Below are 22,899 nucleotides of genomic sequence, written 5' to 3'. Positions count from 1 at the left end.
ACTCTTAATCCCTACAGTAGAAGGCGCTACGATAATAATTCCTAGGTGAACTGTTTTGTTTCTTACCCTGGGTATAATGCACTATATAACTGTAGGACTCAATTGATATGCAAGTGAACTTGTTAACCGGTTATACCTTGGAAAGAATGTATTAAATTTTCGACGGAGTCTTCTAGACTCAACCGAAAGTGTGAATAGATTATCACCTGGTCGAAACGGGCATATTATTACCTGTACTGTAGTAAAAAATAGCAACCGCCGCGTATTACCCCTTTTAGCAGCTCCAATCGGTGAATCAAGAAAGATGGTAACGTATCACTGCATTTCACAAGCTCCAGTTGATGAGATGTTACAATCAGTCATAGGCGATTAAGCAATTTCGTCTCGGTAATTTCAAATTTATTAATACCAGCCTGTCATATTTTAAAATTAATGGAGCTTATCTATTATTGATGGGTTATGGAACCTACCTTTGTATTCCTCGGTCAGGCTATAGACGGATCGAACAACCCATATACCTACTGTAGTTTTCCTATCTGCCGGTACTGTATTTGACTGCGCGCAATCAATTACCGGTACACTACTCAAGAAGGTTTTCCCTCATGCTATCAGCGGTCTACCGCTGAGGAAATCGACCCCGTCTACCTTTACTGGATATTGTTATATTATATTAGAAACCTCATGTACTTCTATTAGTCTCCTTCACCCCAGGCAACGGACTTTTAATCAAGATTATTATTATTATACCTACTGTCCTAGAGTACCAATTGACCCATCATAAGACTAACTGCTTACATTTACACGTGCTCCTTAACAATATCAACAGGTTCAATATTATACGCCCGAGAATAATGGCTGGGGTATCCATGGGCTGTGCTCCTTTATGACGCCCCATGATGGCGGTTCCTCATCACATAAGTCTGTGAGGCGCTGCCGGGGTAACTAGCGTAGTGACGGAATAGGCATCCGCTCCGTGCTCTGCACGTGATGTAACACTGACTACAACAAAAAACCGCGCAGAAGGCGAATTCGATATACGTACCATACCATACATCTGGCGAAACGAGGCGATGAGCGATGCGACTGATATTACTTGCATCGGGCTGAGCTATGGGGAGCTTGGGCGAACCCGCCCAAGTCTGCTCTATTAAGCTTTTGCAACCAAAATAGTCACAGCGCATTACGCAATTCACAAAGAATGCTAATTAAAGAAGCACCCATAGGTAAAGAAACAACCTGGGCATTGATATACACATGATATATGCTCTATAAGTTCATGTTCCCAGTAGCTAGCTACGGTGTATCAATAGTATCGTTGAATACAATGAACTGACGCTACGAACACTTAATCTCGGATTGTTTCAATATTATGCACGGGCGCCGCACAGCGCCTCAGCCGTGTATCCCAACGATGGGCAATCCGGCATGCGCCAAGCAGGCTTTGAACCTTCACAGCCTCGTTTTTCTTTGACACCGCCGTACGGCAAAGCGCTAACGCACAAACCCCGACGTAATAAGACCCGCCGTCCATCTACTGGACCGCTAGGAGCCTGGTATTATAAATACGATTTGAATAGCTCTCCCAACTTTGCTTTCCGGACCATCCGCACCCAAAAGACCCCAAGGAACAATGAACGGCCATCCATCGAACACTCTTATCGTCGCTGGGCTTAGCAAGCCTGACTTCGGCGGCGAGCCGTCCTTTGCATACCATCTCAAGACACTACTGGCGAGGCACGAGGTGCCCGTCGTGCACTGGGCGCCCCTCAAGTCGTTTGGCCGCATTATTGTCGTCTGTGAGACAGCCAGCGACGCAGTCAGCGCTAAACTCGTTATCGGCACGGCATTCATCGAGTCGTCGCGCCAGCTCAGGACGTTTTTCGGCCAGCACACGCCGCTGTCTGTGTTTGAGCAGGGCTCCTCTGGCTACCTCCAGCTGCCCGACGCCGGGCGGCTGTGGCTGATCTCGCCTCCCCCGAGCCCACCATGCGACTGGGAGTCCAAGCCCGAATCGGAGCCTAACAAGGAGGCGTTTTTCTCTGATCTCAGCGAGGCGCTGCTCGACGCCAAGCGCGATCAAGAGGAGTCGGTCGTCGCAACGGCTGCACCGTCCGCCTCTTCCTCCTCCGGCACACGACTCACGAGACGGTGCACGCTCCACGAGAGCCCCTCTCCGAGCACGCCGGACCTGCCCCAGCTCAATACGGACATCCCGCGGTCTCCGGAGTCTTCTCAGCTGCCGACGCCGACTATTGTGCTCGAGTGGGACGAGGAGGAGGAAGAAGAGAATGAGAACGTGTCTCCGGGGCCCTCGGTGAAGCAACTGCCTAGGACCGAGCTTCCTCCAGTCCACTAACCGCCCTCCACTCTCCACAGCATTCAGTGATATTTATTTATTTGTCTTTAAGTTCTGGTAATAGATTGCATTTGAAAAAAGCCCCCGGCTTTTACTATCGTACTTAGGGGGGGGGGGAGCAGGCCGCCAAATTCGCCCTAGGTCCGCTTCGCGGAGGGCTCTGATCGGCAATCGAGTACCTGAGAGTTTGCAGATTAATAAGAGATATCATAATATGTACAGGAAAGATATAGGTTATGCAGCCTCTTTTTGGTTAACCGGAGTTAGTACGCCATCGTTATCATACTGCGCCTTGAAAAAGGTGTAATGGAGAATGATATCATCAACGTTGGCCATGGCAGGGTCCGCTGCAAAATCGGGATCTATGAAGAAGAACACTGGCATGTCCACCTCTTCGCCAGCTCTCAGCATCTGCTCCTCAAAGCAGAAACACTGGATCTTGGAGAAGTAAGGAGCGGCCTTCTCCGGAATAACCGAGTAGGTCGCCATGCCAATGATATCCTTATCGGAAGTGTTGTAAGCCTTGTAGAACGCCAGCGCAGTCTCGCCCGGCAGGACAGAGACCTCCCGCTGCTGCGGCTTGAACCTCCATGGCAGGATACCAGACGTCTCTGACGAGAAGGACACCTTGATCCGCCTCTTTCGGTCTATTGGAACCAGCCGCTCAGGAGTAAACTTTGTCGTGTCGGTGATTGGTTGCCCCCCGTAGCCTGTTCTCTGGCACATTACTCGGTAGAGCGGCACTGCGGCATACGCTAGCGCCAGGAACCCGATAATGACACTAGTGGAGTACAGCGCCATTGACATGACATATTCCCGGTCCTTTTCCCGTCGCGCCTGTGCCATGCCTCTGAGGAACGCCTCTCGCCGCGCTTGATCCATTTTATGCTTCACTGCTTGATTGAACTGCAGACTGGTTCGCGAAAAGAACCGTTCAGTGTGCAAGAATGGGCGAGCCTGGGCCACTCGTGGCCGTAGAATCGCTCGCAACAACATCGTCCTCTATTAATGCTTGTTTGAACACCGCCGTATCCTCTAGTCTAGGGTATTTGATCAATAATACCAAGCGGACTCGGTAGTTTGGTATTATGGCGTGAAAAATGCACGCCGGAGCCATGTCCGACGTAACTTAACCCCGACCACAAACATTAATTATTAACTCGCTACGGCTACAGGCGGCCGTGACCAGTAGCCTGAAATTATTTGCTAGATGATCCGGGAGCATTCAAATAGGATTGGTTTGCAATATTGAACTATGTTAGTGGATTCTCTTTCTACTACCGGTATACTGTAGCATAGTGCACTGTATTGGATAACATTTCTCCAGCCGACAGCATTCTTGATCCGTGAAATATACATTTCCAATCTAAACAATCTCAAAGCATTTAATTACCAGCTGCACAGAATAACTACAGTTACTACGGTAATACCGGGTACATCATGAACACTTAAATGTTGTACTACCTAACTGCCTAGCAACCAAATGCCAGTAAAGGCGCATAAGCCTCTGAAGGAGGCAAACGTTCGAGATAACATTTCTGATATCGAAAGAACCTCAGATAAAAGATCCCCATTCAACTTCACATAGTACAACGTTTAATCCCTCCTACCAAGTAGCGTAGCACCTGTCACTTTGTGCGAAGTACGTCAGAGATCTGTCTTTGACGGTTAGAGATGTATCTGTGCCTGAAACTACGCATGACTCCGAAATATACACGCAGGTCGATACAGCGGTAGCCCCCACCACCCCTCCGCATACATAGTACAAGACTAAACACCAATACAATACTATCCTAGGGAACTACGTAGCACCCCCCCCCCTTATTAATAATTGCATCCATGGTACCAGGGTGACTAATGGATTAGAGGATATTAAAGGTATCAGAGTGTCAAGAGGCGTGAACGTGGGGTGTCGGCCCCTGTAATGTGGTACGGCTGAAGCCAAAGTGGGGAAAGGCAGCTCCGGTCGGCAAGTAATAAACGGGGGGACTCCTCCCGATTTTTTCCATTAGTCACACGAAATAGCCCGGCGACACACGGCTAGACCGCGATAGGACTGGTAACGAGATCGCGAGAGATCCATCGCGAAGACGACAACTACGGTTGATATAGACATGTCGCAGGCCGGTTCCCAAGGGGTTCCTGCGAACCAGCTATCGATGCAGGCTGTAGGACCCAGTCTCAACAGTTCCCCACTAACCAACCATACTTCCAACTCCGGAGACAAGAAGAAGTCAAAACGACAAAAGGTCGACCATGGTAAGTTAAAAATTACAGCTGAGAAATAGCACAGAGAGAGAGAGAGACTGACGAACCCTTTTTGCTTAGCCTGTGTGTACTGCAGGAGATCCCATATGACGTGCGACTCTCGTAAGTGTGGACAGAACAAAAATTCATTTCCCAATGCTAACGAAAGGCATGTGTGTAGAGCGCCCGTGCGGCAGATGTATAAAGCGAAATATCGGCCATTTGTGCCGCGATGAGCCCCGGCCGGGCAAGAAGACGGAGAAAAAGAAGGATAAGGAGATGTCAACCTCGCAGGTTCTCGTAGACTCGAACCTGCTCATCCCTACCGCCTCGCAGCCGCTCAACGCAGTCAACACGGCGGCTGCGACAGAGCCAGACCGATCCTTCTTCAACGACTGGTCGTCCCTGGGGAACCAGTCGATTCTGTCGCAGACTGTGGCCTACAACCAGAACCCCGTGTTCTACTCCGAGCACGCTGGCTCGGAGTTCTCTTCTCTTAATGACTTCTTAACTATGATTGACGACCCCACAAATAACTCGGCGCTGTTTGGAGACGCCCTAGGTATCAATGGCCCGAACAATACTACGGGAGGTGGTTCCAGCGACGCTAGCACTGCCGCGCCGTTTGCCGCGGTCACGGCTGGTCAACCACCGTCCGTCACCTCGAGCGCCATCATGCCGCACATAAGCTCGGGCCCCGGGTCGTCGCAGCTTAACTCGCGCGAGGCGTCCAACGAGAACGGGCGGGGGTCAGAAACGGCGTCGAACGATGCCAAGGACAACTTCTTCCTTACCGCAGCAGACCCTTCAGAAGACATCTCGCCCGAGGAGCGGCTGAAGCAGGTGATCAACGCAAAGTTGGAGGCAGGGCTACTCCAGCCGTTTAACTATGTCAAGGGCTACACGCGACTCCAAAAGTATATGGATAATTACATGAACGTGTCGTCGAAGCAGCGAATTCTCAAGCCGCTGACTATATTCCGCCCCGCGTTCCGTGCCGTTGCGCAGTCGCTGAAGGACGTGGATCTGGTGCTCGTAGAGGAGGCGTTTGAGCGTATGCTGCTGGATTACGACCGTGTGTTCACGTCTATGGCCATCCCCGCGTGCCTGTGGCGGCGGACGGGCGAGATCTACCGGGGCAATAAAGAGTTTGCTGGGCTTGTCGAGGTCAACGTCGAGGACCTGCGTGATGGGAAACTTGCCATCTACGAGCTCATGAGCGAAGAGAGCGCTGTAAACTACTGGGAAAAATACGGAAACATTGCGTTTGATTCGGGCCAAAAGGCCGTGCTCACCAGCTGCAACCTGCGAACGCGAGACGGTAGGAAACGGCGGGCTTGCTGCTTCTCGTTTACCATTCGACGAGATAGATACAACATCCCCAGCTGCATCATTGGCAACTTCATCCCAATCCACCCGTGAAAGATGCCTTTGAAGGAACTAACGGCATCCATCCTTGAACGATACCTTTGAAAGGACTATCCCCATCCACTCACAAATGATTCATCTGAAAGGACTATCCTTATCCACCTACGAACGATTCCTTTGAAAAAGATTAATGAAAAGGATGTAACGATTTTGATGTATCACATATATTATTACAGTTGCTTATACGTCTAAGCCTCGATATCCTTGAGCTTCTTTTTGGTTAGTCGTTCGAGATCCTCTTCCTCTACCACTTCAGCCAATGCCGTTTCGAGTCGCGTAAGCTTGTCGTGTCGCTTTCGCTTCTTATCGTCCTTCTTAGTCTTGGTCTCCTTGGTCTTCTTCTCCTCCGCAATGTCAGACTCGTCGTAAAGTTTTTCAGCAATATAGATGGGCAGTGCCGGAGAGTTGGCGGTTTTAAGCTCAACTGACCGGATACCGTCCTGAGCCTTTACGTTCTTGACAAAGTAGTCGACGACCGATGCAACGTTCTCGGCGACCTGGGCAGCCTCGAAGGTCGACTTGGCCACCTTAATGGAGACTGTGGTACCAGCTGGGACGACAAAAATAGTCGAGTTCAGAATACTCTCAATCTGCTTTTTCACGGCGGCGGCGTCAATCTCGCCATTCTTACGGTTGATCTTGACCGAGAGTGGGATCTTTGAAACCGAGCCCTCGTAGAAGATCTTGCCAAGCAACTTTGGCAGGGTTGTGACAACAGAGTCCTCGGCCAAAAACAGGTCATGGTTCGATGCAAGTTGCCTTCGGGCCTGGTAAGGCTTGAATTTTCCCTTAAGCTTGGACACACCCACTACTCGGTCCACGAGGCCGTGCGCTGGCGACCCCTCGGCCTGCAATGCATCTTTGTAGGTTCTTTGCGGGTCTTTGGAAAACAGGCACACAGAAGTATTGTCTGCACTATATATTGGATGCACTAGAGGGGCCTTCTTGGGCTTCAGCTGCTTCTTGTCGCTGAGGTACTTCTTGGTTGCAATGGTGATGAATATCGACTCGGCGTCCTCTTCTTCGTCCGCCAAAAGGTCATTGGCCGGCGCCTCTTTCTTGTCAGCAAGGAACTTCAGCAGCGCCTCGGCCGCCTCCTGGACTTTGTCTTTAGAGATCATTTTTTTCCGTCTAATACTACACGGGAGAGATTAGATCAAGATCGCTATTGATAAAAAATTTCAATCAGCACCTGAAATTTTCCCGGCCCGGAAAAGCAAAACCTCCCAACGCCGGCGCAACAACACCAAATATCCTGCGATCGAGGCCAAGCCTCTTCCAGCAACCCACCAACCTCTCGACCCGACAGAAAGGAAACGAGAGGAAGTCATTATGGTATGTTAATAACGCGAGGGAAATGAAGGAGAATAAAGGAAGAGGATTTATCAAAGAGGGGGATGTGTGTTAATACGATATGTATATAGGGTAAACGGAAGAAGAGCTCGAGAGGACCGACCAAGAAGGTCAAGCAGACCCTAGATACAACCTTCTCGTGTCTGTTCTGCAACCACGAGAATTCCGTGGCGTGCACTATGGACAAAAAGAGCGGCATTGGCTCGTTGTATTGCAAGGTCTGCGGACAGAGTTTCCAGGCCCCAATTAACGGTAAGTACACGGAATGTGCTCCTACCTTTAGGTTCCAGACGGCTGACTAACTAAACTAAATAGCTCTGTCTGCACCGATTGATGTTTACAGTGAGTGGATTGATGCATGCGAGGCTGTCCAGGGCAAAGAACCGGCAGATATCAAGGCGGAAGATGACGGCTATGGCCGTGACATCGAGGAAGACGATGAAGAAGAGAAAGCGCTGTCCGATCTCGACGAAGACGAATTTGCCTAAACGACAAGCTGCAATGTCCTATTTATATCTTATTTTGCTATGAAAACGTCATGTATTGTATTGTACTACATCTTATAGGAAGAAACCTTCGGGATGGTGCCGTTATCTGCAGCATAGTGCACAGAGCATAATTGTCCACATATTCTGGGGCTCATGGTCCAATTTACTCGAAATTTTACTGCAAGCCCCTACACTACCAAATCTCTCACAAATCCATATCTGAATCGATAAATTTATCTTATCCGTCTTAGCTCTATCCTGGTACATGTACCTGATTGATACAGTGGTAGTGGTAGGTGATATAGTGATCTGCGCGCGCGGGGGGTTTGAACTTTTTCAACCAGCCTGAATCGACCGCAAAGGCAAGAGAGCACCACTTATCCGAGACGCTGTATGAGCATACCTCGAAGTGGACCTTTGCGACGACTGCTGTGTGGTCCGGTCCGCTCGACGGGGTGCTGGGGGTTCCGTTCAATCACCCTTGTCTCTCGCAACCGCAGAGGCACGAAGGACCTCGAATCGATACAGAGCCCCGGCCGGCAGCAGTCGCTGTCAGACCGGTTTAGGAAGGCCGTCTTATCCCTTGCCCCCGAGGGAACATTTGAGGATCAGCGGACCGAGCTGCCAGAGCATGTCAAGGCACAGATCGCGGGGATTCCCACGGCGAACCGCCGTCTGGCCTACCTGGTAGAGAACGAAGTAGTAGACCCTGAGAGCCTGCTGGCGTACTACGGGCCTCTTGCCGGGACTGTTGGTGAAAATGCAGCGACGTTGCTGTGCATGATCTGCTACAAAGATGGGCGGTATGACGAGGCTTGCCGATTACTCCTCGAGAACGTCCCAGGAAACGCGCTAGCCAGTGCATTTAAGAAGAAGGTGATGCCTAATCTTGTTGAGTTCGAGCGTGAAGAGCTTGTAATGGGAACTCTGGTGACGGAATTGGTAAACATGGGTCACTGCGCTGTGGCCAAACAATTTCTGCTGGAAATGGACTACAGCGAAGACGAGACGTCGAAACTGCTGCACAATGCGAAATTCGAGCTCCAGGCTCGGCGATTATACACGCGAGAAGAAATTAATGGCCTTGTAGAACAGTTTTTCGGGCTGGGCGATGCATTTGACCTATTTAGAAGGAAATTCGCAGCGAGCCAGAGTCTCTATGTACAAGCCGTTTTAGCAGATCACCTCCTGACTATCACGACTGATGCGGCTGCAAAGAACGACCTCATGTGCCAGATATTCGACAATGAGCGGGTGATTGGGGAAAAGCACTTCCTGCGCTATATTACCCGATCGGCGCTAGTGCGGTACCGCAAGCTGGACGAACTGGATACGGCCCAGAGCGTCAGGTACATTGCTGCATTTACTGACTCGCTTCTCACTGTCCTCAGGAGTCGCAAGCACATCATGTTTGCTTCTGATGACACTGAGTACCTTGCATTACTGGCATACGACGGCAAATCTCTAACGAAGATATGGAAACGCTACTCGAAATTACGAATTGACGAAACTAACGACACAAAACTTGCATTGACCCGATTCCTGAACCAGGCAGTTCAGTTTAAGGAAACCATTACCTGTACCCATATTATCAAGCACGGTCGGGGGGACTTCGATCCAAGAATCCTTGGCAAAGCCATTGTGTGTGCTACCTTGGGGAAGAAGAGAAATCCCAAAATCCAGGATAGCGATGTGTACTTGGGAGGTGACGATGTCGACACTACACTCATCCAGCGCATTGTCAAGTACACACCTCCGCAGGTACTGTACCCAGCCCTCCATTATGCGGTGAAAGCCCTGCAGCGAGTGGAGCCCTCTCCGCGTATTCTATGGAATCTTATACTCGGGCTTGAGCAGAGCCCTCATCTGGACAAAATTCCGTTCCCGGTTTTTAGAGCGCTCATACCGATGGTACTGTCTCGGCCGCTGCTGGAGCAGATTAGGCTAATTTCGCTCTCAAAGGTGACCTACAACCAAGTGGCATTTTACCTCCGGGTGTATATTTCTGGTAATAAAGAGCGCATGGTGACAGCGAGTCGCTCCAAACGGCTCGATGTTGATGCCAAGGTAATTCTTGCTGGCATGACGATAATGAAAGAGAAGCAGCAGCAGTCAACGGATCAGTCGAACGAATTAGTTAGGTCTACCCGACAGATGACTATGGTGGTTCGCGATCTCTTTAATGGCTGGGACAGTACAATGGCAGTCCGGATGATTGCTGAATTAACGTCGCAGAAGTTGACTTTTCCTGATGAGCTTGTTGTTCAAAGCGTTGGATCACTGTTGCAGTGTCGGCAAACTGAGCTGGCATTCGAGTTGATGGAGCGCATGAGCTATGTACCAAAGGAGGCATACTACAAATTTATGGTTCATGCAAGCTATACTGACCCCTACCTTGCCGAGACTCTACGGGTACTGCTAGTACAGAAGAAAAGGCTGTACCCTGCTGAGCACGTGCTGCAACGAATGTGCGTCGGGTACGCGAATTCACCACAGCTCTCTGCGCATTCGAGCATTCGAATGGTTATGAAGATGGCCAGGATTCTCCACGAGCGGGACTTTTCTCTTGGCAAGACTGCTGCGCGGAGCTTGGTCAATAGCGTGCTGGCAAGAGCCGAAAGCAACAACTGGGGCAGTAGGAAACGGCTGGAGATGGTTCTGCGCATGGCTAGGCGTGAGAAAATAGACGATAATACGTGGGCACAGTGGCTCTCACGCGTGCATGAGATGAAGCGGCAGCGGCGTGGGTTCTTCTCAAGCAAATACTACCGTCGCCACAAGCATTTATAGACTGTGCATATCTTGTAAATATCATTGAATTCGAGTGCTTCGAAGATACACTCAATAGGCTGAATGCCAAAGACAATAGTCATATAGAAAAGAGGCAAGAAAGGCAATTAAACTATTCTTGGATAACATAACGTTATCAATTCTTGAGGAATTTCGTGAACAATCCAGCGTATTTATAGTCTTTTTAGCGGGACTTGTAACGTTCATAATACGCTAATTCAGGCGTTAACAATGTTAGAAACTTCCCATATACCGGTAACATCCCGAGATGTTACTCTGTTTAATTGCTCGTGACTGATGTGTTATGTTGGGTAACATATAACCTGAGATTGGCCGCTTCTAAATAGACTGCGACCATGTTAGCCCGTTCATCCTTGTATAGACATGCCGGAATTCGTCTTGGCTAGTCGAGACCGCCTGAGAACCCATGAATAAGCGTTATCATAAACCTTTTAGTACGGTAATCCAATGATTTGCCTCCGCCAATTTTCATGTCTCCGAGTTTGGCCAACTTTGCCACATGAAGTGCACTTTGGTGGCGCCTTCTTTCGCCTTCTTGCGCTTTCGTATAGTCTCGCCTTCATCTTTTTGTTCCGATTAATCCTGACTGGGTTTCTTGGCTTTGTGTAAAGGGATTAGATGTAGGAGTGGAGAAAACGACTGTATACCTTCCGAAGGGCCAGTTTTCCCAATTGGATGAATCTCTGTCAATTGAATAGATTCATTCCTTGCTAACAAACTGGCAACTCGATGTGCACAGGGAAGACACAATATCTCCTGTAGAGCCCTTGGAAGGCCATTGTCTCCGGTAGAGTCCTCTGAGGACCTGTTGTCTTCTTTAGAAACCTCTGTGAAAGTTCAAAGGGTGTGCCATAGCCAAGCTTTTGTCTTCGCCAAACACTTCGAGCATTGTAAATATCTCTAAGTAGAACCAAAGCATTGGGGTTGATGACTGCTAGAATATCTTTGGGGTTCGATCCAGCGTCGGTTAGGCGATGAACCTCTTGAAGTTGCTCCTCTGTAAGCTTAAGAGCACCTAAATGAGCTATCATACTAGCTTCAGCTGTATGGTTATGACTTGGGTTTTTGACCTGGAGCTCCCACATGCCACCAGAAATCTTTTTCCCATAGAGTCTGAACGGGCATTCATTCCGTCGTGTGCTAGTCAGTTTGCGTTTTGCTCCCTCAGGAGCATTGACTCGATCACGATATACTTTTCTCCTCGATCACAGCAAAGGTAGACATCCTTATGTCAGTTGAACCTTCGATGGGGACAACACAGCCTTGAGAGAGAGCATGCTTACGAACGAAAGCAATTAGCAACTCCCTATTATCAAAAACTTGTTCAGCAGGAGGCTGCATTTCAAAAACCTATTCAGCAGGAAGCTCAATTGCTTCAAAGTTCAGTAGAAGGCTCCATTGCTTCAAAAAACCTGTTCAGCGGAAGGCTCGATTGCTTCAAAAACCTGTCCAGTAGAAGGCCCCATTTCTTCTAAAACCTGTTCGGGGGGTTGTCCGTTACCTCCTACATAAGTTTCCAGACTTCGCGCGTTATACGCGCGCGGTACGCGTCGCGATCGGCGCGCGAAAAATAACCGAAGCTGGGCCCACGTAAGAGATACATGTGCCGCTATTAAAATTTGGGGGGCCCGATCTGCTTCGTAAGCAGGGTGTAAGGGGATTAGTAAGCGGAGGTGCCATTTTTAAAATTTGACCAACTCCCAATTCTCCTTTGATGATTACATAAGCGGCACCAACGCGTTATGACGCGTAGAGTACCAGTAACCCAACCGAGTTTTCAATTTACCACATATAGACTACCAGGTATGTTCAGCCAAGCGGTCGACAAGACCAAGAAAAAGACGAAAAGGGGGGCCATTGATGCATTTGTCAGCAGAGAAAAAAGCATATCTGACATGCTGAGGCCCTCTGAAGAGCCGACGACAGTCCAAACAAGAAAAAGCGCCGGCCTACCATGGAATGGAAGCAATGGGTTCGATACCAGGCCCACGACCCAGTATGAGGCGACCTTGGATAAGACCAGCTCGCCAGTCTCTACGGGCCTGGCTCAGCTGAGCAGTCCCGTCATCCCCCGGGCGACTCAGTCCTTCCGGTCGTCGAGTAAGCCGGCCAAGGTGGAAATTGATTTCTCGGACTTTACAGACGACGATGACGATGACGACGAGGACGAAGACGATGGATTTGCTCAGATTAAATCCAGGCCAGCATCAAAAATGACTACAATTAATTCGTCTCCACGATGCGACGATACAGGAGACATGGACTCGGACGATGGGTTTGCAGTCATGGATCAAGTGACAATAAAAAAGCCTGCTATGGCTACTACTTCGACATCTATAAGAAGTTCAAGGACCGAAAAGATCAAAGTGGACAAGAAAAGAGCAGCCCAGAGGCAGGCTAGCGATTCAGATAAGAAGCGCAGACCAGTGGACATTCTTAATAACATGCCTCGAATCAAGGCCGCCAAGTACGAGCAGGGTCAGAACAAGCCGGCCGGGTTTGATTTGTCGAGTTTCCAGTTCGAGCCTGGGAAAATGCCTTGGGAGGAGGGCAACGAAAACGCTGGGGGGTCTAAGAAAGAGCTCAGTGACGCTCAGAAAAAGGTCATCTATTTAGCGGAATCAGGGGTCAATGTGTTCTTCACCGGTGCCGCCGGCACGGGTAAATCGCATCTGCTGCGGGAGATGATCAAGCGCCTTCAGCACCGGTACGGGAATGGCGTCAAGGTCACTGCGACCACCGGTCTGGCGGCACTGAATATCGGAGGTACGACTCTGCACCGATGGGCGGGCCTCGGTGTGGCCCAGGGCACTGTCGAGCAGCTTACGAGCCGGCTGCGCAAGTCCAAGGCGGCGTTCCAGCGGTGGAGAGCTACTAAAGTGCTGATCATTGACGAGGTGTCTATGCTGGACGGCGTACTATTTGACAAGCTGTGTGAAGTAGGCAAGGCTGTGTTGAAAAGCGACGCGCCGTTTGGCGGCATCCAGCTGATTTTGACCGGCGACTTCTTCCAGCTGCCGCCAGTGAAGGCGGTCAAGATGTGCTTCCAGGCGAAGAACTGGTCCACGGCCATTCACCGCACGGTGGTGCTGTCCAAGGTGTTCCGTCAGGAGGGCGACAATGCGCTCATCAACATGCTCAATGCGCTGCGAACGGGTTCGATCGACAGCCGGATCGAGTCGCAGTTCCATGAGCTCAACCGGCCCGTGCACTATACTGACGGCATCGAGCCGTCGCGGCTCTACCCGACGAAGCGAGAGGTGGCCGCGGCCAACAACGAGCAGCTCAGCCGTCTGAAGGGGCACACGTTCAAGTTCCTCCAGCTGGAGGTGCTCAATGACGATTATCTCAGCGAGGAGCGTCAGCGCGCCGAGTTCTTTGAAACAAACTTCATGTCGCTGCGCGAGCTCGTGCTCAAAGTCGACGCGCAGGTCATGCTCATTCAGAATAGCAAGGATCAGGACGGCCTCGTCAACGGCTCTACGGGGCTCGTCGTGACGTTTGTGTCCGAGTACATGTACGCAGACCTGGTCGGGCGCTACCAGGAGAACGCCGAGTTCATTAAGCTATACAATCTCCTGCTGAACAGCTCTACGTACGCATTGACCCCGGCCATGGAGGCCGAGGCGAACCGGTACAACTTTCTGAGCGACCTGCTGCGGGCCGCCGAGATGCTGGGCCGCGAGAACGACCGCGACCGCAAGTACCCGTTGGTCAAGTTTGCATTCCAGGGATCCTTCAAGTACAAGCACATTGTGCCCGTGACGTTTGAGATGATGAAAGCCGACGGCAAGACTCTGCATGCCTCGGCGACCCAGCTGCCGCTGATCCCGTCGTGGGCCATCTCCATCCACAAGTCCCAGGGCCAGACCCTCGAGCGGGTTGTCGTAGATCTCGCGCGCAGCTTCGAGAAGGGCCAGGTCTACGTCGCCCTCTCGCGGGCCGTCAGCAAGGACTGTCTACAGGTACTCAACTTTTCGCGCCACAAAGTCATGGTCAGCGAGGACGTTAAGCGCTTTTACACTAGCCTCGAATCTATCTAAAATGCATTTCATTATCATTTCTTGGTACTTAGTATTATCGGGCTCTCTATTGGCTCGTTATCCGAAATGATCTTGTTTATCTAATACATACACCATTGGTTGTTCTTTATCTCTACCATTGGATTTTCTTCGGCCATTGGTACTTCTTCGGCACTTTACCATTAGTTCTTCTGACTTCGGCCCTCCTCCGTCAGTGCCCGTTAATTCCTGGTCGCTCCGGCTGCCTAGTCAATATCGGCTAGCCTTGCCCTCCACCCCCTTACAGGCCCAGGAGGTCGGCTAACTGCCGCCATGGGCGTGGTGCGGGTTTCGAGTCTGCCGCCGCCAGTTACCCACTTTCCGATGTGTCATTGGCCGGATTCGGGAATGGCGCGGCGGATAAATTTCCCCGGGGGAGGAGAAGGGTCGCGGCTGCGGCTGCAGCAGCAGCAGGAGGGGTCCACCGGCTGAAAAATCCAACTTTCCCACTTGACCCACCCCAATAGTCAAAGATGTCTTCTCCAAACGACAAGCGTAGGTTTAGTTTAGGTGTCGGGCTAGTGTTCGCAAGCTAATTCTATTTATGTAGCATTGCCATTTATCTACCAGTTTGTGTCCGGTGCCGTGGCCGGCATCTCGGAGGTATGTGATTGATTTTTCAGCGGTGTGCGGTACTAACTGGGGTCACAGATTCTCGTCATGTACCCATTGGACGTCGTCAAGACCCGAGTCCAGCTCCAGGTCGGGGGTGGCGCCGGCGGCGAGGCCTACAAGGGCATGTTCGACTGCTTCTCTAAGATTATCAAGCAAGAAGGGTAAGTTTTTTTTTTTTGATAATGCATGTGGGAATCACTTGTTTAACCAAGGAATAGTGCCGGCCGACTGTACAGAGGCATCACCGCCCCAATTCTCATGGAGGCTCCAAAGCGAGCGACCAAGTTCGCGGCCAACGATGAGTGGGGCAAGTTCTACCGGGGCGTGTTTGGCATGCAGAAGATGAACCAGAGCTTGTCGATTCTCACTGGTGCTACCGCCGGAGCCACCGAGTCCTTTGTTGTGGTGCCATTCGAGCTCGTCAAGATCCGACTCCAGGACAAGTCCTCCAAGTACACTGGCATGCTCGACGTTGTCAAGCAGACCGTTGCTAAGGAGGGTCTTTTGGGTATGTACACTGGTCTCGAGGCCACCATGTGGAGACACGTCTCGTGGAACGCTGGCTACTTTGGTGTTATCTTCAAGGTCCGAGAGATCCTGCCAAAGGCCGAGAGTAAGGGTCACCAGATGACCAATGACCTGATCTCGGGTAGTATCGGTGGTACCGTCGGCACTATGGTCAACACGCCGTTCGACGTCGTCAAGTCCCGAATCCAGAACACACCAAGGGTCCCAGGTGTCGTTCCAAAGTACAACTGGACTATTCCATCCGTGCTCACTGTGTTCCGAGAAGAGGGCTTCGGCGCTCTTTACAAGGGCTTCCTGCCTAAGGTTCTTCGACTCGGCCCAGGCGGAGGTATTCTGCTCGTTGTTTTCACCGGCTGCATGGACTTCTTCCGATCCCTGCAGTAAGTAAAATAATACCGACTTGTCGGATTGGCTGTAGAAATTGTTGGATCTTGTTCTTTTAAGGCGGTTTAAGCCGGTTGGGGATGAATATATAGACGCAAATGACAGTTTACCGGTTTACTATCCTTTGATTTATACTTTTATAATACTTGGTAGTGTATTCGTTATACTTGCTAATGTATATCTAGTTACAATTGGTATCATATGTAGGTCCGTCATGTTGTTTAGCCGATATATGTACTGACAGCTGGTACATTTGCTTCCGCTGTATTCCACCAATGATCTCCGAGCGTACTCACTGGTCCTGCAAGATTCCCCCGAATGGTTTCGGCTACTTTATTTTAAATACTCGTCTATATTTTTCCGTAGCGTTATTCCCTATGTCGAGGTGTTCCACAGCCAACCGCGGTTACCTGCTACCAGAAGGTAGTTGCTGTAGTGGTTAAACTACCGAAGAATTTTTAAGCCCTACTCTTGTCAATTATTTTAGCAGAGAAATTATCCACAAGAATAAGGACTGTAGAACCATTGTATCAGCCATTTCTTCAAAGATACATTGTATAATCAGCTGTTGTATTGATACGGGAAGTCGGCCTATATTATCGGGTAGCAGATCTTCCCTCTCACAGATCTAGAGATCAATCAAAACGTTGCACAACTGGAAAAACTAATCTATTAGACAGATATTTCTCAGCCCATGAGCACAAAAGACCCATGAGCACAAAAAAAAACAATAATTCAATGCATTTTTAATAAAAGCATCTACATAAACGTTATACTATTGATAAAATGTATGGCCCACCAGCCCTCAACAATCACAACACGAATCCGCCTGCAAGAGCGGTCGCGACAAGCTGAAAGTTAATAGGCGCTAAGACGACCACAACTACGCGAATAGCACTTCTTCTTTCCAGTAGCTTGACGCTTGCACCATCAGTAGAAAAAGATAGACAAGCAACACGGTATGAATAGCTACGGATTTCCGCACGAAGAAGAAAAAAAAAAGAGATCAAACGGAGCGGAAAAATTCATCATTTTATAGTTCGCCGAAACGCGCGAGCGCGCGAAAAAAATTAAGCGATGCAGGTTTTAGCTCATCTCATCTCCATGGCGACAGCTTCCATAGGTAAAGTGTACAATTACGAGCTTCCATGGACTAAAAGCGTGTAATGAAAATCGATGATATGTATACGTCTTTATAATTTACATAATAAAATAAGTGCTACATTAGCAGCTTTTCTCGGCTTTCAGTTCTCGGAAGCGTCGTCAGCGAGCTGTATACCTTCTTGTCCACTGGACCCTGAAGTTGACCTATCTCTGCAAGGCCAATTGTAGACTTTCGCAAGAGCAAATCGTCGATATGTGCAGTTGTCTTGCTGGTATACTCCATGACTGGCTTCCTGATGTCAGACTCGACTTGGGTCTGAAGCTGCTGGCCGAATTTAGAGACATTAGTCGCGCACTTCGCAACGTAGTTGGTTAGACTAGACTGCGTCGTGTTCAACGACCGCTCGGCCAAGGCAGACCTCTCTCTGTTGGCGTTTGCGAGCGATCTGCTCAGCCTCTCTGTGTTTGCGACAGACTCAATCACCTTCTCGAGATCCCTAGACAACCCATTTTTACCCTCAGTGATGGATTTGGAACTGGCTGCTTGGCCTCGCTGTATATTTTCAGCTGCCGTGTTAACCATTTCCTCTGTCCGCTTGGTAACCCCGTCAAGAGATGCCGACAGGGCTTGCCCCTTTGTTTCAGCCTTCTTAGCAACCTCGGCTACAGAAGCCTCAGCCTGCTCCACTCGTGAAGTAATACCAGCCTGTTGGCCTTCGACTGCGGCGCTAGTTTGCGTGGTATTTCGTCGGTCGATCTCAATTAGATGGTCAAGTGAGGAAATTCGCGCCGAAATCATTTGGTCGATCAGCTTGTTGAGGGTATCCTTCAAGCAGTTGGCCTCTTGTGTAACCTCCTCTTTCTGCACGTCAACTGTCTGTCGGACCGCGTCGGACTTTTCAGATAACTGCTTCGCAATGGTTCGAGCCATTTCCTCTACCTGTCGCCGTATCTCCTTCAATTCAGTTCCCTGTTGAGAATTGTGGAGTTCAATGAGCTTGAATGTGCCGCAGACCTCCTCTCCAAAGTTCTGATACGAAAGAGACGCCTGGGTTCCAAACGCACGAAGGAACTCCGTTAGACCCTGCGAATGCCGTTTTGAACTTTCGACAATAGCAGAGAGCTTTGCTTCTGCGTTACTCTGTGCCGTAGTACATTCCTCGGTAACAGCGTTGAGTAGTTTGGCAACATCTGTTTCAGAACGCTCCAAGCCGGCCTCCAATTCTGAAGTTTTATCTCGCACAGACTCGAATTGGCTCCGTATAAGGGACGATAATTCTCCAAAATCGTCCTTCTGTTCAGTCACAACTGCGCTAATCTTGCGTTCCACTAAATGCGAAAGAGTGTCGAACTGAGTACTGAAGTCTTGGGTCGTCTGATTGAATTTGTTCGAGATTGAGTCTATCGATTCCTTCAGCTGGCGAACATTTGATGAATTGAGCACATTGCTTTCCTTGAGAACATTGATATCACACTGCAACGCTTCTATGTCGCTCACTGCATTCCCCAAGTTTTCCATCAACTCAGTCCCTGCTGTAAACAACCTTTTTTCCGTGGCAGCGTGGGCTGCTGAAACGATTCTCTCTTGGTCTAGTAGGCCCCTTGCAGAAGCCAATTGCTCCTTGGTCTTAACGAGTTTCCCAGACGTTTCTTTCAGCTCATGGCGGATACTGGCTAATTCATGCTCCTTCTGCGCGACCACATCCTTTACACGATCCAGGTCTCGTCCATATGTTTCTCTTTCTTCCTTCATTTCTTCGAGTTGCTTCTCCACCACGTCCAGTCGCATTTTCTGCTCCTCCGCAAGCACACGTCTGCTTTCGCTCTCATTGATAAGGGCCTCGTAGGATTCGCTATTCAGGTAAACACCCTCCTTTTGCCGCATCGAGTTCAATTCGGCCCTCAGCTTCTCAATTTCAGCCACGAACTCAAGGATGTGTGCCTGTTTGCTCATTGATTGATTTGCAGTAGGCTTATTCTTAATCCTTGCGGCGCGACTCGCATATTCGAGCGTACTCAACGTCTCTTCCAAGCTGACTTTCGCGGGACTCACTGTCGCAACAATGCAAGTTTTAGTTCCGCCGCCCAAAGAATCTTGTAGAATACGGGTCAGCTTAGATTCTCGGTATGGAACATGCGAAGATCGTTCAACGAGGGAATTAATAACCCTCCCCAAAGTCAGCAGACTCTGGTTAATCATACCAGCCTCTCTAGCACGCTTGTTGTCGGCGCCAGACCGGAGGATGTTCTCGGACCCTGCCAAGTCCACCAAATTGAGCTTTCCAACCCGCACAAACTCCTCGCCGTCCTGATTCACCTCCTTTATATGGGTCGTGATTGTGAACACAGAGTGCGACCGGCTTGAATGATCATTGCACTTGGTAGATGCCACTTGCCGCTTCATGGCGCCATGGCGCAGCACGTCAAGGGCCTCCCTAAAGTCCCTGATGTATGCTTCTTCCATTCCATGGATAACTACCGATTTCTTGCTCACATCGTCGTAGATTTTAACCTTCGCAGTGTCATCTACGGCAATGAGATCTCGCAGCTCTTCATTGTAAAGCTCAATGTAGGACACTTTGACCGAAAATTCGCCAGACTCATCCTCAAGCTCCTGAAACAACTGGTGCAGAACCCTAGGAATTATGCCGGCATTGGGCGAGGGTCGATTCCTGGCGGTTATATCGAGATCACCAGTCATAGTGTACGTCTTACCTGTACCAGTTTGTCCATAGGCAAATATCGTGCAATTGAACCCTCCGAGGAACTCCTTGAGGACGTTGGTTGCAACTTGTTTATACACCATCGACTGATCGCTTTCCGGGCCAAATACATGATCGAAAGTGTACGTCTTGTTTGTATAAATATTGTTACCTTGGACAAACAGCTCCTTGCCATTGGCGTCGCCACTCGTAGAGATAACCACAGAACTGTTTTCGGCTACTTCTCGTTCATTCCTCGCTCTACAACGTACATATACTTTGATGTTTGATGGGGCTTCTTCAGCAAGAGCAGCACGCATTGGAGACGGGTTCCGCGACCGGCTCTGAGGCGGAGCAATGCTGACAGATCCGGAGCTCGATTTCTTTGCCGGACTCGGATCTCTTGATACACTGCCCCTCTGCGGTGTGACGTTTGCCCTCGCCATTCGTTGCTGAGGAGCGAGACTCGCTCTCGAATCAATGCTCATCCTCGAGCCTTTGCGCACTGGGATCCCTTCATGGAAGCTCAATGGGCGAATCTCCTTCTCAGTCCGGCTGGATCGCCGCGCATGCCCGTAAAGGCTTGATCTTCTGGCCGACACCCTTCTAGCCGGCGAAAGCGTGGGAATGGGCATCTGTTTACCGACAAGCTCTATAATTTTTCACAAAATAGGGAGAACAGACACCTTTTCAACCTTATATTATCGGTCCGCTACGCCTCCTTGCCCCCTGGTTACCTCTGTACCACCGTTCAAAAAAAAAAAAAAACACCCAAACATAACAAATATGCGCGTGCCGGGAACATGCAGGCAGGGGACGCATTTTTGCAACACGCTTAGGCTGTATGACGTTTGCAGAATGCTTCGCGATGGCGCATTACTATCTCCAGCTTCATTCGTGAAATGCTTGAAATGCATTGACCGGCAACTCCGGTCTCGATTGTCAACCCGGTCTTAGATCAAAAACCTCAACAATGCAAATGATATGTTGACGATAAAGCCAAAGAGCATCATATGACGCTGGCGGTCTGAGAGCAGATTCGAATCCTTTATAAATATGACCAGTACTCCAAGGAACATTCCAATGAGCACTCCTATCAGGTCGTCGAGATAATCGCCTCCCAAAAGCGATGTGTTATCCACCATCTCGCCAGCCCCTGTATCAATCCATTGCTCCTCCATCCGTGCCATGGTCTCACGGTTGGAATTCGCGGTAGCACCTCCGTAAATAGAGCTGAACTGCTGTCGCAGCTGGTTAATATCGTCGTCAGTAAATCCTGTAGCCCGTAGTCTATCAAACCCACGCAGTTCCGGCAGAGTGCTTCGTGTGGGCACTCTACTGTCATACTCGCTTTCCTTAGCAAGCTCGTCTGCTGTAAGAACATCTCCCACGGAGCAATGTATGTAAATCTTGTCCTGGGAGGCATCGTTGGCCACTTCGCTGGCAATGTCCGTTTTGTCGTTGAGCACCTTACCGGCATGGATTAACCGTAGTCGCCGGTTGGCCAATCGCTCTCCGACGGACTGACGGATCTTCTGCCTCAGTGTAGAGATATTTATCATGAAAACATCGCGGATACGTAGGGTCAAATCGGGGATATCTTCCGAGAACTTGACAATAAAAGTGGCAGGGGTGATATCAACAAGCTTGGCTTTACCCTTGCTCTTTGAGGAAAATATGCTCTTCGTCCCCTGCAAGGGGGAATTTGCCGAGCCTGTCGACGAGGTATCCTCGTCACTCTGTGACATGGCGGTGCGTACTTGTTAGCGTAGCGTAGTTGTGGTATAGTGAGTTGGGACGTCTAACGGTAACATAGTCGGAATGTCTAATCGTGTATGATGATGTAACTGTACCTGCACCGGCACTTAGGTTTACCGGTATTACCGGAAACTATTTGGTAACGATTTATTAATGATGTATTAATGATGTATTAATGATTTAGTCAAATGGAATTAAAGAGCCAATAGATAGAAAGTAAGGAGAGTGGTAGATATTACTGGTGCTACCTACATGTACTGTGTATTACCGTTGTGCCGGCAGTGGTCCCCCCTTCACCCTTAACTAAAGTACTGACTTCAATCAATATTCTTACCATTGACATTATCAGGCATTGCTTGTTACCTAAGTAATGAGTTCGAAAATGGTTTGAGCTTCTTCCTTCCTTTCTAAGCGAGCTTGATACATATTGAATGGTGTAAACGTTCCGTGGTAGGATCGAGGATTATTCACTTGGTTAACAAGTCCATTGTAACTGGCATCTGCATATGCCTAGGAGATTACCGTAGCCAAGGCAAACCATAGGTTGGTTGGCAAATTTCTGTGCCACGGTATTATAAGCCACGTTAGGATTCCATCGGCACGAAATCAAATTGATTCTTGCTCCATGTAAGTTACCGGTACCTAACAGCTACCAATGTTTTAAGGCTTTCTTAACTTTGGTTATGCCTGTACGAGCTTGATTCAATCAAATAATATACCAAAGTCTATTTGGACTAATAATAATAATCTTGATTAAAGTCCATTGCCTAGGGCGAAGGAGGACTAATCGAAGTACGTGAGGTTTCTAATATAATACAGGTACAACAATTTCCAGTTACCGGTAAGGTAGACGGGGTCGATTTCCTTAGCAGCAGGCCGCCGATAGCATGAGGGAAACCTTCTTGACGTAGTGTAATTGATTGCGCGCAGTCAAATATAGGCAGGTATGTTAGATGAGTGGATCCTTATCCATTCTTTCTGTCGCAGCTACTGGTTGTGTGTCAGAGACTTGGTCCCCGGTGAGTTCCTGCATTACTGTCTATTTGCTTACTTCGCCAACCATG

General features: G+C 49.4%; 10 protein-coding genes across 10 annotated transcripts; 6 read left to right on the top strand and 4 right to left on the bottom strand.

Annotated features, from left to right (window-relative positions):
* Nucleotides 1–1,630: 1,630 nt before the first annotated feature.
* On the top strand, nt 1,631–2,356 carry RCN1 (Rcn1p; the record flags this gene model as incomplete). Its single annotated transcript, XM_076685573.1, has 1 exon — nt 1,631–2,356. One exon carries the CDS (start codon nt 1,631–1,633, stop codon nt 2,354–2,356), a length of 726 nt encoding a protein of 241 aa, XP_076540197.1.
* A 234-nt stretch (nt 2,357–2,590) lies between these two features.
* On the bottom strand, nt 2,591–3,352 carry COX11 (Cox11p; the record flags this gene model as incomplete). The annotated part of the gene is made up of 1 exon (XM_076685572.1): nt 2,591–3,352. One exon carries the CDS (start codon nt 3,350–3,352, stop codon nt 2,591–2,593), a length of 762 nt encoding a protein of 253 aa, XP_076540196.1.
* Nucleotides 3,353–4,515: 1,163 nt separating this feature from the next.
* RDS2 (gluconeogenesis transcription factor RDS2) lies at nt 4,516–6,025 on the top strand (the record flags this gene model as incomplete). Its single annotated transcript, XM_076685571.1, has 3 exons — nt 4,516–4,615; nt 4,685–4,726; nt 4,785–6,025. 3 exons carry the CDS (start codon nt 4,516–4,518, stop codon nt 6,023–6,025), a joined length of 1,383 nt encoding a protein of 460 aa, XP_076540195.1.
* Nucleotides 6,026–6,219: 194 nt separating this feature from the next.
* UTP30 (ribosomal L1 domain-containing protein) lies at nt 6,220–7,152 on the bottom strand (the record flags this gene model as incomplete). The annotated part of the gene is made up of 1 exon (XM_076685570.1): nt 6,220–7,152. The coding sequence occupies one exon, from the start codon at nt 7,150–7,152 to the stop codon at nt 6,220–6,222; it is 933 nt and encodes a 310-aa protein (XP_076540194.1).
* A 211-nt stretch (nt 7,153–7,363) lies between these two features.
* ELF1 (Elf1p) lies at nt 7,364–7,872 on the top strand (the record flags this gene model as incomplete). Its single annotated transcript, XM_076685569.1, has 3 exons — nt 7,364–7,366; nt 7,456–7,636; nt 7,700–7,872. The coding sequence occupies 3 exons, from the start codon at nt 7,364–7,366 to the stop codon at nt 7,870–7,872; spliced, it is 357 nt and encodes a 118-aa protein (XP_076540193.1).
* A 393-nt stretch (nt 7,873–8,265) lies between these two features.
* TRVA0_026S01134 (uncharacterized protein) lies at nt 8,266–10,662 on the top strand (the record flags this gene model as incomplete). The annotated part of the gene is made up of 1 exon (XM_076685568.1): nt 8,266–10,662. One exon carries the CDS (start codon nt 8,266–8,268, stop codon nt 10,660–10,662), a length of 2,397 nt encoding a protein of 798 aa, XP_076540192.1.
* A 1,916-nt stretch (nt 10,663–12,578) lies between these two features.
* RRM3 (DEAD/DEAH box helicase) lies at nt 12,579–14,726 on the top strand (the record flags this gene model as incomplete). Its single annotated transcript, XM_076685567.1, has 1 exon — nt 12,579–14,726. The coding sequence occupies one exon, from the start codon at nt 12,579–12,581 to the stop codon at nt 14,724–14,726; it is 2,148 nt and encodes a 715-aa protein (XP_076540191.1).
* A 491-nt stretch (nt 14,727–15,217) lies between these two features.
* ODC1 (mitochondrial 2-oxodicarboxylate carrier 1) lies at nt 15,218–16,271 on the top strand (the record flags this gene model as incomplete). The annotated part of the gene is made up of 4 exons (XM_076685566.1): nt 15,218–15,239; nt 15,295–15,347; nt 15,396–15,520; nt 15,578–16,271. The coding sequence occupies 4 exons, from the start codon at nt 15,218–15,220 to the stop codon at nt 16,269–16,271; spliced, it is 894 nt and encodes a 297-aa protein (XP_076540190.1).
* Nucleotides 16,272–17,490: 1,219 nt separating this feature from the next.
* Nucleotides 17,491–20,712, bottom strand: KIP1 (kinesin-like protein Kip1p; the record flags this gene model as incomplete). Its single annotated transcript, XM_076685565.1, has 1 exon — nt 17,491–20,712. The coding sequence occupies one exon, from the start codon at nt 20,710–20,712 to the stop codon at nt 17,491–17,493; it is 3,222 nt and encodes a 1,073-aa protein (XP_076540189.1).
* A 318-nt stretch (nt 20,713–21,030) lies between these two features.
* On the bottom strand, nt 21,031–21,825 carry DSC3 (Dsc3p; the record flags this gene model as incomplete). Its single annotated transcript, XM_076685564.1, has 1 exon — nt 21,031–21,825. One exon carries the CDS (start codon nt 21,823–21,825, stop codon nt 21,031–21,033), a length of 795 nt encoding a protein of 264 aa, XP_076540188.1.
* Between the last annotated feature and the right edge of the window lie 1,074 nt (nt 21,826–22,899).

This window comes from Trichomonascus vanleenenianus (genome assembly GCF_965637985.1).
Source record: "Trichomonascus vanleenenianus strain CLIB 3782 genome assembly, contig: TRVA0_026S, whole genome shotgun sequence".
Classification (NCBI taxonomy): Eukaryota; Fungi; Ascomycota; class Dipodascomycetes; order Dipodascales; family Trichomonascaceae; genus Blastobotrys; species Blastobotrys vanleenenianus.
The sequence above is the reverse complement of the archived record's forward strand: the minus strand, read 5'-3'. Positions and strand labels throughout refer to the sequence as shown.